At 39.0% G+C, this 12,714-nt stretch overlaps 1 protein-coding gene across 5 annotated transcripts in view; it reads left to right on the top strand.

Moving 5' to 3' along the window:
• Nucleotides 1–12,714, top strand: part of ADGRG6 (adhesion G protein-coupled receptor G6) — a 131,176-nt gene that overhangs the window by 95,295 nt on the left and 23,167 nt on the right. For all 5 annotated transcript variants that reach the window (XM_037034748.1, XM_037034753.1, XM_037034752.1 and 2 more), the window contains 6 exons: nt 458–668; nt 2,009–2,180; nt 3,812–3,952; nt 6,086–6,205; nt 8,065–8,110; nt 9,450–9,559. In XM_037034748.1, the coding sequence (XP_036890643.1) occupies nt 458–668; nt 2,009–2,180; nt 3,812–3,952; nt 6,086–6,205; nt 8,065–8,110; nt 9,450–9,559 (800 nt within the window). The remainder of the gene's footprint in view (nt 1–457; nt 669–2,008; nt 2,181–3,811; nt 3,953–6,085; nt 6,206–8,064; nt 8,111–9,449; nt 9,560–12,714) is intronic.

The following is a 12,714-nucleotide window of genomic DNA, read 5'->3' as shown; positions in this document are numbered from 1 at the left end:
TCATTTCACTTGCTTAAGATAGAAAATACTGCTTTTCCTCATTCTGGTTTTCAGTTGCATTCACTCTGAAGGAGATTAAAAATAGTTAAAAATTTTAGAAAACACTTAAAATAATATACAAATTAATATTTGCATCAGTGTTTTATAGTTTTTTTAGTATTTTGAACAGCCAATATATAGTTATTCTGGATGCATTTCCATTAGAACTGTGCGTGAATATTGGCCTTCCCAAGTTATTTAGCTACGTTTGTTAGGGGCACAGTCTGTATATTACTAAAGAGAGGAGTTGGTCTCTGTGTATGAAGAAACATTATCGCCCAGTGGAGATTGTGGTAAGGGGACATATACAGAAAACTTGCTTTGCTGCTTAAACTATGAAATTAAATATCACTATGTTTCAGTGCTGGACATGATAAAAAAAACACTTTCTATGTTGTTATTTCTGCCTTTTTTTCAGGGGAAGCAAATGAAGTTGCCAATCAAATTTTAAATTTAACTGGCGATGGGCAGAACTTAAACTCAGCCGATATCACCAGCATTGTAGAACAGGTCAAAAGGATCGTGAATAAAGAAGAAAACATTGATATAACTCTTGGCTCAACTTTAATGAATATATTTTCTAATATCTTAACCAGTTCAGACAGTGACTTGCTTGAGTCTTCTTCTGAGTAAGTGTCTCTTTCCTTCTGGAGAGTAAACTTTCTTGCACACACGTGCCGCCGTGGGATTTCTCATGCACCAGGGTGCCTTTGCCCAGATTTCATAACCCAAATCTCTAGAAGACCCATTGATATTTCCCAAGGTCATGCACAAGGTGAACTTTGAATTTCCTTATTTTTTGAGATATGTAATTTACAAAATGACTAGGATTGTCATCTGGAAGATATTAAGTAATCCCAGAAAAGCATACTCAGTATTTCATTTTCAACTGAAAAATATTAATGGGGGTTAATTTAAAAGATGAAGAAACTATAAAAATATTCCATTTATGACCCCTCTCCTCCCCCCCCCATTTTGGGGGGCTTGCAAAGGAGACTTAGCATGCATTCAACTCACAGCTTTGGGGCTTAATTTGGTCACTCTGCGTTACTGTCCTGTGACCCAGGGCATAAAATTGCCTCAGCTGTGTCATTGTACTTCTGAAATGTAAAAGGCTAAGATGAGGGAGAAAATGCATCTATATTTATACAATTCAGTTTGTTTGCAATTATTTGATTTAATGTATTACTATTAGGATATTTAACTTTTTTCTATTTCCTTCCTTTCAACCAAATTTCCTTGATGAAAATTTTGTATTTGTTAAAATGAATTATTATGTTCATAAGGTACATTATCTACATAATAATTCATTTTAACAGATATAAAATTTGTTAAATAAAAATTTGTAGATAATTTACCTTATCTACATAATAATTACACATTTTACAATGTCTTAAAGTTCATAAAATACTTTTACACATTATTTCCTTTGATTCTTACTCAGTTATGAATAGGAAGCATATTTTTCATATGAGGAAAGAGCTAGGTAAAAAAAAAAAAAAACAGTATTTGTTTAGGATCATTTTAATTGCTGATTTTCCTGAAAGGGTATATTTTTCTGCCCTGGCTGGTGTAGCTCAGTGGATTGAGTGTGGGCTGCCACCGAAGGGTCACTGGTTCAATTCACAGTCAGGGCACATGCCTGGGTTGCTGCCAGGTCCCCAGTGGGGGCCAAGTGAGAGGCAACCACACACTGATGTTTTTCTTCCTCTCCTTCTCCCTCCTCCTCTCTCTAAAAATAAATGAAAAGAAAAGAAAATATTTGAAGGATATATTTTTCTCGAGGATGTCTTATCACTTCCAATCTATATATTAACGGCTATTGCTGTGGTTTAGGTAATTTTGTGAGATCAGACAATTTAAACACAATTTTGTTTGGTTTGTATTTTGTCTAGCAGCGAATCATGTGTGTGCAAATAAGTATCTAAAACATGTTATTTAATGATGGGATTATTTGTCATTTCTTTAGAGCTTTAAAAACAATTGATGAGTTGGCTTTCAAGATAGACCTAAATAGCACATCCCGTGTGAATATTGCAACTCGGAATTTGGCCCTTGGAATATCATCCCTATCTCCAGAGACTAGTGAAGTTTTAAATTTCAGCATTAGCCTTCCAACAAATAATGAATCATATTTCCAGGTATGAGCTACTGGGGTCCTTAACTCATTAGACAGGTAAAAACTTTCTGATCACTTACCCATTGCCCTCCAAGGAGGTGTTGGGTGGCGGGCAGGTCAGAACACTGGCTGAGGTCAACAGTAGCATGATCATAAGGTTTAGGGACACATAGAGGAGATATGCCTTCAGAACCCAGGTGACAGGGGTGGGCAGCTCACCTTCTACAAGAAGTGATAGTGGAACTAAGTATTAAAACATGGGTGGGGTCCACCCTATTGGGAGTGGGGGTTGGAGATAAGTTCATTTAGAAAAAAGAACTTTATGAAGGGCCCAAAAGTGGGGAGAAGAGGGTTGTATTCTCTTTGCCAGTGGTTTTCCCAGGTGAGAGTTATAATCACATACTTGGAGAAGTTGTTGAAGCAGACAGTGGGATCCCCTTCCCAGGATTCTAATTTAATCAGAATCCTGGTCCACGGGGTGGATCTCCCAGCTTCACAGTTTTACTGAGTTCCCCGGTGTGGCTCCTACTGCTCATCTGAGGAGCAGAAAACCAGTATGCACAGTACTTTGAAAACCAGTGATGCACAGGGTTCAGAGGGGCAGGTGACGGGGAGGCTGGAGAAGAAAGCTGGGGTCAGAGTAACAGAGAGTTTCTCTGACTTGTTCAGATGGCACTTCAGCAAATAAGTCTCAAGTTCCATTGTGGGCTAGACAGCATTAGCTGTGTGGGCTGATGAAAGGACTGAAGTATTGTCCTTAACATGGGAGACCACACAAGTAGCATGTGACACTTCTCGACTGTGGAGAAAACCCAAGATAAAATATTTTAAAGTTTAGATGTAAGGAAGATCTTTATCCTTTCAAGTTTAGACTTGCGTCTCTTTGGGGTAATTTGACATTTTAAAAGTGAAAACTAGCCCTGCCTGGTGTGGCTTAGCGAATTGAGCACATCGGCCTGTGAACCAAAGGGTCACTGGTTCGGTTCCCAGTTCAGGGCATGTGCCTGGGTTGTGGGCCCGACCAGGTCGAGCCCCGAGTAGGGGACACACGAGAGACAACCACACATTGATGTTTCTCTCCCTCTTTCTCCTTCCCTTCTCCTCTCTCTAAAAATAAATAAGTAAATAAAATATCTTATTAAAAAAGAGTGAAAACTTGGTCAGCCTCAGTGTCATTCCAAGTCTATTTGGTGGAGCACGCTCTTCAGCCTGATCTGAGGGTTCAGGGAAGAAGGCAGCCAAGAGTGTTCATACAATTTCAGCTGCCTGCTCTATACAGAGATACTCATTCTCAGCAGTCAAACAAATTAACTTGTTATTTTTTAAACTTGGTAGATATTTTTCACTGTGCGTTTGGAGAAAAACTCAAAATTTGTCAAGTGTAAATTTAATTCTTATATGTGAAAATGTGAACTGATCTGTAGATTTCTCAATTGCCTTAGTTAAAAATCAGTGCATTTTACCACATTTGCAAAACCCAGTGAAATCCATGCCTCTGTCCCCAGGGTATTCACCTGGAGGGCCATGCCTGGTAGAGGGAGAGGGCAGCCCTGGTCCTAGCCAAGGTGATACTTGGCTTACTCCGCACGTGGAGCCAAGTTATCATTGCCATTTCATTGTGATGACTGACCCATGTGTCTCTGTGTGTGACAGATGTATTTTGAGAGTGAACATGAAGACCCATTGGCGTCTGTAATTTTGCCTCCGAACTTACTGGAGAACTTAAGTCAAGAATCTTCTGCAGCAGTTAAAAGAGCTCAGTTTACTTTCTTCAATAAAACTGGACTTTTCCAGGTAGGCATTCCTTAAATTACCGTTTTTCAATTGCCAATTGAGTTTCGTAGCTCAAAAGGAAAATAAAAGTCCAGCTTCCTTGGGAATATATCAAGAGGTAGAAAAATTAACCTACTATATTTTGAAAATTAAAAAAAATAACAATTGTTTCAGTGCTTATTATAGATAATTACAGGCTTATGAACAGATACATTCATTTCAACTCTTTTGATAAATCAGCTATTAGATTAAGAGTTGCATGATACAATTATAAGTGGGATTTGTGGAGAAGCCACTATTTACCATTCCTTTTGTTAAATATTTAATGCTCTCCAGCAGTTTAGACCTTCAGAGTTAAAGCAATTGTGTGCCAAAGGAAAAGTTTTGTTTTGTTTTATTTTGTTTTGTTTTAATTCAGCGGGAAGCACTGTTTACACAATGAGCAGAATTCTTGGCTTTAATCAGCTTTCCCATTAGTATTTCAAGTGACCTTTGGCCTTCACACATTCCCAGAGTGGGGTGGCATTGTGCTAAGCACATATTATCATTTTTATTGGCATCATTTCTAGATACTAGGAAGTCCACTGCCAACAAACTCTGGTGACCTCTGGTTGCCTTTGAAAGTACAACCCCATCTACAGCAGTTTTAATCAGCCCTTTTTTAAAACACAAAAGTTATTTATTAAATTGAAGATGCCAGGGTTCATCAAACAGCGAGACCTGTGTAAGTCTCAAGGAAAGCAGTCTGGTTTCTAACAGCTCTGCCCTGTACATCATGTGTGGAGGAATGGCAAAGTGGACCAAGGTGAGTAAAAGGAATGCCGTGCAATCGTTTACAGCAACTGATTCCACAACTTTAAAATTTTATCAGCAAATGTGTTAGAAACAACCTACATAAAAATTTTTAGTAGATTAAATATGCAATTACACATAATTATTCTGAGGGATTTAATAGCTCTGAACAGACGAAACTGCATCTGTGACAATTATTTGAAGCTTAAAGTAATGCCACATTTAAAAGCAATCCAAGAACGCAGCCCATGTCACAAAATGTGCGTGATGGTGCAGACGGGGGTGGCCATTCAGAGGAGAGTCGAGCAGGAAGGGTTTAGGACAACTCTTATGAGTTGCAAGAATCTGTCGTTACTTCATTTTGAGTCTTATCTTCTCCACACGATCTTTCCCTTCTTCTCTGGCGTTTCCCAGGCAATGTTGTTATTAGGAAACACATGTTTGGCTGTGAAAGCCAATGTATAGCAGAGTAAAGCAAATTCAAGGGTTCTGTGATTCTCTTCTCATATAGTGAAGAAAACACAAGTTGTTTTTTCCTTAAAGAGAAGGCTCTGTATTTCCAAGCCATAGCTGACTTTACTGAGTGACCACACAAAAGTAATAAAAAACTGGATGCCGAGATTTACTTGGCGTAGAGGAAAACTTGCACTTATTCCATAAAGCTGACTTTATAAGTGGCCCTCGTGAACTTCGGGAGTTTGACGAGAAACACAAGGGAAGCGGAAAGCAGAGAGATCTCCTTTGGAGAGAAGGTGGTGGTCCTAGTCGCTGTGCACAGGGACTCACTGCCTTGGTTTCCCGACATTCTTGTCTCTGAAGTGGAAACTACAGCAAGAATAAAATCAGAGAAGGTGGAGGTTCTGGATGGGGCTTTGATGTATTCCATTTGGTGTAAATTAGCAAACATGTCAGGCTTTTGACATGGATGTGCAAGATGATTTTTTAAAAAAATTTTCATAACATGTTTTCTTCATACTTTTCTAAAGAAAAACAACTTCATTTATTTTCTAGGGTAGGGAAGTGATCTAATTGTTCCATAGCTTTGTGTGAGTTTCTGTTATGTATGGGTTTGCATTGTTTCGGACGTTAAGTGGATGGCATTCGTCACAGCAATCAGACGGAAGGTTCATGAACACCGCCGGGCCACATGGGCTCATAATATTCTCTCAACGTATTTAGTATAATAAGGGAAATAGCAAAGCTCTTTCAGGAAAGCCAGCAATTTGAGCTTATAAACAGGATGTTCTATAATTCAAGATCTTAAGTGTAAAAACTGCTGACAGCTTGCTTATTTTGGAGCAGCAAAATAAAATAAGAGTGTGCACTTCTGACTAATACACGGGCTTTTTTTTTCTCTTAAAGGATGTAGAGACCAAGAGAGTCACCTTGGTGAGCTATGTGATGGCGTGCAGTATCGGAAACATTTCCCTCCAGAATTTGAAGGCTCCAGTTCAAATTAAAATCAAGCATACAAGAAACCAGGTAGGAAAACCCTACAAATAGGAGGAGAAGGAGCTTATTTCAGAGAAATATGGAGCGAGGTTTCTCCATGAGGAGAAGTAACTGGCACTTTCTTTTGAGGAGAAAATTTTTCCTAAAAGGGGAGAACAGCTTGTCAGGTAGAGAGCTCTAGAGTCATGATAAATGGTGACAACCGGAGGAATCAGTTCTATCTCAGACCCACGTATCAGAAGGAGAACAGGAGTGAGGAGAAAAGGCCGTTATTCCTAGAAATGATGCACATTACTGGGGATAAATTAGATGGTGATGAAGTTGTGCATGCCTGCCTCTGCAGGTTTGGGTTGTTTTCTTTTCATTTTTATATATTTTTTTATTTTTCAATTACAGTTGATGTATAATATTTCATTAGTTTCAGCAGTACAGCCCAGTGATTAGACATTTAAATAATTTCCAGAGTGGTCACCATTATAAATCTATACCCACCTGGTACCATACATCCTCATTGCAGTGCTATTGACCACATTCTCTGTGCTCCATGTTCCACCCCAGAGACTGGTTTGTAACTACCCGTCTGTACGTCTTGATCCCCTGGTCTCTCTCACCCAGCCCGCTAACCGCCCTCCCACTCAGAATTTTGTTTTGTTTTGTTTTTTAGTGTTACAATCACCACTACAGGGAAAGTGAGGTGGGACTTGGGTTCACTTATTTTTTGAGAGGTTAACAGTTGTCTAAAACCTTGGCAAATGCTTTTTAATGGCCTCATTACCCTGCCTATCATCTGTTTATCTGGAAAAATCACGTGGGGGCTTGCATTGTCCCAGGTGGCCAGGCACACATTTTTCCCCCTTTTATAGAGGGTCCCAGTCATGATCCTCCCATTTATTAGGTGGTCTGGAAGGAGGACGGGAAGTGAGCTGGCTGATAAGTCCTGGGGCTTGGAAGTTAAGTCATCTAAGAACTAGCCCTGCTTTGTCACGAAACCCTCTGACCTCCTCCTTGTACCCTGTGGCCTCCTTTGTTTCAGCTCCTGCTCCTTCATCTGTAACGATTTTTTTTATTGTGGTAAAACATACATAACAAAATTGACTATTTTTAAGGTCACAGTCCAGTGACATTGAGTACATTCGCATTGTTGTGTGGCCATTATCATGTCCATCTCCAGCCTTCTCTCTGTCTCTTTGAATGTAACTATGCTAGGGCCCTCATGCAGGTGAGATCATACAGTGTTTGTCCTTTGGTGACTGGCTTATTTCACTTAGCATAACATTTTCAAGGTTATCCATATTATAGCATGTGTCAGAATGTCCTCCCTTTTTAAGGCTGGATAATATTCCGTTGCTCTCTCTATGTAGCAATATATAGCAATGTGGGATGGATATATATCCATCCACCCATCTGTCCATCCCATGTTTTGTTTATGCATTTATCCAACAATGGACATTTTGGTTGCTTGCACTTTTGGCTAGTGTGAATAATGATTCTGTGAACATGGGTGTGAAAATACCTGAGCTCTTTCTTTCAATTCTTTGGGGCACATGCTAGACATGGAGGAGAATTTCAAAGATGAATTTTACAATGCAAAGAGCTTTGCTACATGCTAAGCATAGCATTTTATGAGGGGACATATAGAGGTAACCTTCAGATAAATGAGTAGCATAATTCCTCACGAGGTCGTAGTTGATTTCCACTTGAAGTCTCTGCGAGAGAAGAGGCCCCGCACACAGACTGCCCACCACTCTTAGGTCACATCGGTGTGACTGATGCTGCTCCGTCTCTTTGTGACACCCCGAGCAGTTTACTCTTCTTCCCATATCCAAATTGTGTGAGTTTTCCATTCGTTTTAAGCATAACTTCACATGTTTATTCTTACGTTAATATAGACAGTGCGGAATCCCATCTGTGCCTTCTGGGATCTGAACAAAAATGGTAAGTTTTCAAATATTGGCTATTTTAATAACTGAATTTTAAACATTGTTATACACCCCCATTTTCTTTAATTCCACCCCAAACCAGAGTGAGTCACAATAAAAGTGGGATGTCACCAGAGCTGCAGATTTTAGTTTGGAGAACTTGGGAAGTAAATTCTAAGTTCTCTGATTTCTTTATTAATTGCAAGAGGAAATAGGAAGACTTGGGTTTTTTTTAATCAAACAACCTCTTTGATTTCAGTTACTTATAAAATAGGGCATGCATTTTATTACCATTTTACATGAACATCAACATACAATTGATCTCATTCTCCTAGAACAATTTTTGATGTGTATGAAGCATGTAATTACAATTCCAGTTGTAGACTTCAGATTATGGGCAAATGGACTCCAAATATAGGAATGGTTACAATAGAAATGTATTACTTGTTGTAAATGCCTCTAGAATGATATTTGGCAATCTGGAGGGAAAGGCAAAACTAGGGGTTTGGTCACTAGGTGTAGGTGTGGAGATCTCTTTGAGGGGAAGGACAAGTGGCGAAACTTCCCACCTCTTCCCCCTAAGGGGGTCACCTTCCCCTAGGGTTCCCCAGTGGGATCAGCCTGCTTCTTGGTAGCAGTGTATTCTGACGATGTCCAAAGCTCTTTTTCTTTGATACTTTTTCCAACAACTGGAAGGTTTTTTGTTATTATAGTTTGGTTTTTAGTTACACAGTTTTGAGAAGACCCTGATTTACAAGAAACCTAGTTTAAAATATTACCTATAGTCTTAAAACATTCTTTAAATATATGAGTTGCATGAGCATATTCCATACCAAATATTAATGTCAAAACAGATGTATTAAAGGCATTTGTCATAAACTGCCACCATCCATGACTGCTGCATACATAACAGCATGTTTTAATAAAGACCTTCTTTGCTCTCATATCTTCACAAAAACACAGACTGACCCAAGGAAAAGAATGTGTTGATCTCCAGGGAGTTCAGCAGTTTATAACATGTTTGAAAAGGGTATTCTTTTTATGAAAGTGTATCTTCTAATATATTAGAAATTAAACTTGGCTCAAACTTTTGCAGAACCCCCAAGGCACTCCAGTGGAACACAGTTGAAAACCACTGACGAGCCCATCTCTAGCCCCCCCAACACTAACATTCTGTGATTCCAGGAATCTAAAATATTCTAACCACTGGCAGCTTTGAAAATAGCCTCCACGTTACAGATAAACTGTGAGACAGATGATATTGAGGCATATCCCTCTACACCAGATTCCATCCATTGCAGAGTAGGAACTGACCTGCTGTTACTGCCACGCTCTCTGTTGACTTTCCCCTGCAGAAGGATCTGGATTTTGGAACACTTCGGGATGTACTGTTGCAGACAGAGGCCCAAACGCGAGCGAGACGGTCTGCCTGTGCAACCACCTCACACACTTTGGAGTTCTGATGGTAGGGGAGGATTTCTAAGCTCATTGTAAAATCATACAGATTTTAAAGGCATACTTTTTGTGCGAGTTGGCCTTTTTAGCTTATGTGTTTGGGGAATTAGTTCCTGACGATTTCCATCTATACACTGAATCTTGATTCTTAATGAAGAATCTAATTAGCAGAGATCCTTATTTGGAAACTATGCAAAACTAATTATAGAAATGGACCCTATATTTTCCATTGCATTAACAGTGATGATAGATAATCTAGAAACAAGAATATTACCATGAGACTTTTGAATTCATAGTGAAACAGTGTCAGGGAGACAGAGAGAAAGGCAGGGAGAGAAGGAAGAGTTAAAGAAGAAGAAGAAAATGTTAGATTTTACTAACACAGAAGAGAATTGTGAAAAGTTAGATCAAGAAATTTCTTTCTTGCCCTGGCCTGGTAGCTTGGTTAGAGTGTGGTCCCTATATGCCAAGTTTGTGGGTTCTATTCCCAGTCACGGCACCTACAAGAATCACAATTTCTCTCTCCCTCTTTCTCTCTTCCTCATTTCTCTCTCTAAAATCAAATAAATATTAAAATTATTCCTATGATATGTCATTACTCAATCTGTTTGAGTGTTAATTTGTCCTGGGAACTGTGCTAGGTGAGTCTCCTGTAACCCTCGGTCTGCTAAGACAGACTAGTGACTGGGTGAGCTCAGGGTCTTCAGTCCAGCAAGAGAGATGATGGGGGTGTCCTTTTTCTCACATCTAGCCTTTCATGGCATTCTTCTCTCTCTCTTTTTTCTTTCTTTCTTCCTTTTTCCCCCATGGCCCTATTTTTATTTTATTAGTCAGCCTAGCCAATGGTTTTAAACAAAAATTAGATGCTTTTCATCCAGCCACATTTTCAGAGGCTGCCTCACATCTAATGACTTGTTCGAACTTGTCTGCAGACTTGTACCTTTCCCTTCAATCTGACACACTCGTGTTTTTGCAGATGCTATTCTGGTGCTCAGTGTGCCCTTCAGTTTTTAACAGAGGCACTGTCTCTGTGTAGTGTCCATGAAGGTATCCAAGCCTGTGTGTTTTTTCATAGAAGATGGGAGTGATGTGTGCTGAGGCAATAAAGCTCTGTGAATACGAATCACAGACATGGGGTTATGTTTATCCCCTCCCTTAAACCTCACACCCTCTTCCCGTGGGCCTGGGAGGAAGCAGAGAGGATGGTGTGATGTAGTGTTTGGCTCCTGAAGTCACTTGGCCAATGTAAATGGCCATTGTCCTATCGCAATCCTACAAGTTGTAATTTTCCTGACAACCCAGTACATAAGTGCTCTGAATGATAAGAACAAGTCATTTAAAAGGGCACCAATCATAGAAAATAACTTTTTAACTTTCTCAAAATATAGATATTTTTTCTTACCTCCAGAGCATGAAAATGAGCAATTAAACTATAGCATGTTTTCATAAAGTGATTTTTAAAAATACTCCATTTTCTTCTATGTTCTGTTTTTTCCAAAACTGAGAGCAGACATTCTTTCAGAAAACACTTTATGCATCATTACTTATTACACACAAAATGCATCATTATTCATTCATGTATATAAGCTTTAGCTTAAGTGATTTAACTACTTCAGTTGTGTTTGCATGTGTATGTATGCGTGTGAGCAAGATTGTGTTGTAAGTTAATGTTAGATAAATAACAGTAACAAAATTCACTATTCAAAGATGATGTATATGTACTTTGAATATTCAGTAGTTTCTTCAGAATTGTTTAAATTTTATTATGAGCTCATAATTATGTATTGCTTTTTCTGTTGTAACCTGATAAAATAATTAGTTTTACATATGTATATGGCAATAGGCTTTTTTTTAGTGCTGTCCTTCCATTTTCCAGCTTGGCTGTTTTTATGGGCTTAGAAATTGCTGGAAGAAAAATTTTCCAGAATTTATCCTTTCTGGCACTGTGCCCATATCCTTTCAGCCCTCCAGACCACCAAGACTTCATTCAGAGTCTTTCTTGATTTACAAACTATTTACTCACTCGTGCAAGGTATCCCCAGAGTCTGCATTGCTCCGTGACTTACTTACCATATGCAAAGTTTAAAAAATGCACCTCAGACTCATAATTATGTCTTCCAGTATACAAACATGGGAAGAGTTCAATGTTTTTGCTGTATTCCTTTGCAGTAAGGCTGATTTTTATAGTTTTAACACCCGTACATTTGCATGTTGGCAAGTTCAGAGAAATAAATGTTTGTGTGTTCTTCATTCTCTAAAAATACAAAACTATATGAGAATTGTGTGTCAATGGATGTCACCAGTAAATAGTATTATATTCTTTAATTCACCTTTTAAATTATGGCTTGAATTGTGGTCTTCCAGTCATCTACCTGACCCTGATAGAAGCCATAGGTTCTTAAGTGGTTATGACAAGTCCTTTGGAGAATCCTGAAGACTATTTCCTGGCCTAATGAAATCTTGGAGTAACTAAAATATTAGTTTAGGTGACCCATCTGTGAGTCAAGTGTCATGGACTCAAACACCATCCCATATGTCATGGGAGTCTCATGTCCTCCTACTATTTTGAAGGATTTTGAGAAAAAAAAAAAAAAAACAGAGAAAGTCCCCCTTAGCCCTGAGCCTGTACACCTGCTGAATTTTATCACTTTATGCATTTTTTGGTGTCACAAAGGTACTGCTCCTTCTCCTGACTGCTTCAGTCAGACCTGGAACTAAATTCCCACATCTTCGTTTCCCGTGTGTGTACAGTACAATAAACACCACGTTGCAGAGGCCTTAGTGAGCAGCAGGTTTTGTTGACCTTTTGGTGAAAATCAAAGAAACGTAACAGCTAATAGAATTAAAAGCATAACACAAATATTGTTTTCATGTGTTGGAGTACGTCTCTTTTCCAATTAGGCTCCATTTTTGAACATCTGCCTACTGGAGGTGTCTTTCTCCTCCAACCAGGGTTGGGTGGCTGGTCTTAACTCAAGATCTATCCCTATCCCAATTACCCAATTAAGGGAGAAAAGAAAAACTTTCTACCAGGCTCAGCCTCTGCAAATCTGCCTCAACCCAATGAAGTTAATACTTGATTACTGTGCTAGAAAGTGTTTACTTCTTTCCACTCCACAGCAACCCCTAACACTTTAAATGGTGCTTTTTCAGGTCCATAGAGAT

Source organism: Sturnira hondurensis, unplaced genomic scaffold, assembly GCF_014824575.4.
Source record: "Sturnira hondurensis isolate 20B ecotype Veracruz unplaced genomic scaffold, ASM1482457v3 Scaffold0022201, whole genome shotgun sequence".
In the NCBI taxonomy this organism is placed as follows: domain Eukaryota; kingdom Metazoa; phylum Chordata; class Mammalia; order Chiroptera; family Phyllostomidae; genus Sturnira; species Sturnira hondurensis.
This window is presented reverse-complemented; position numbering and strand designations above follow the sequence as displayed.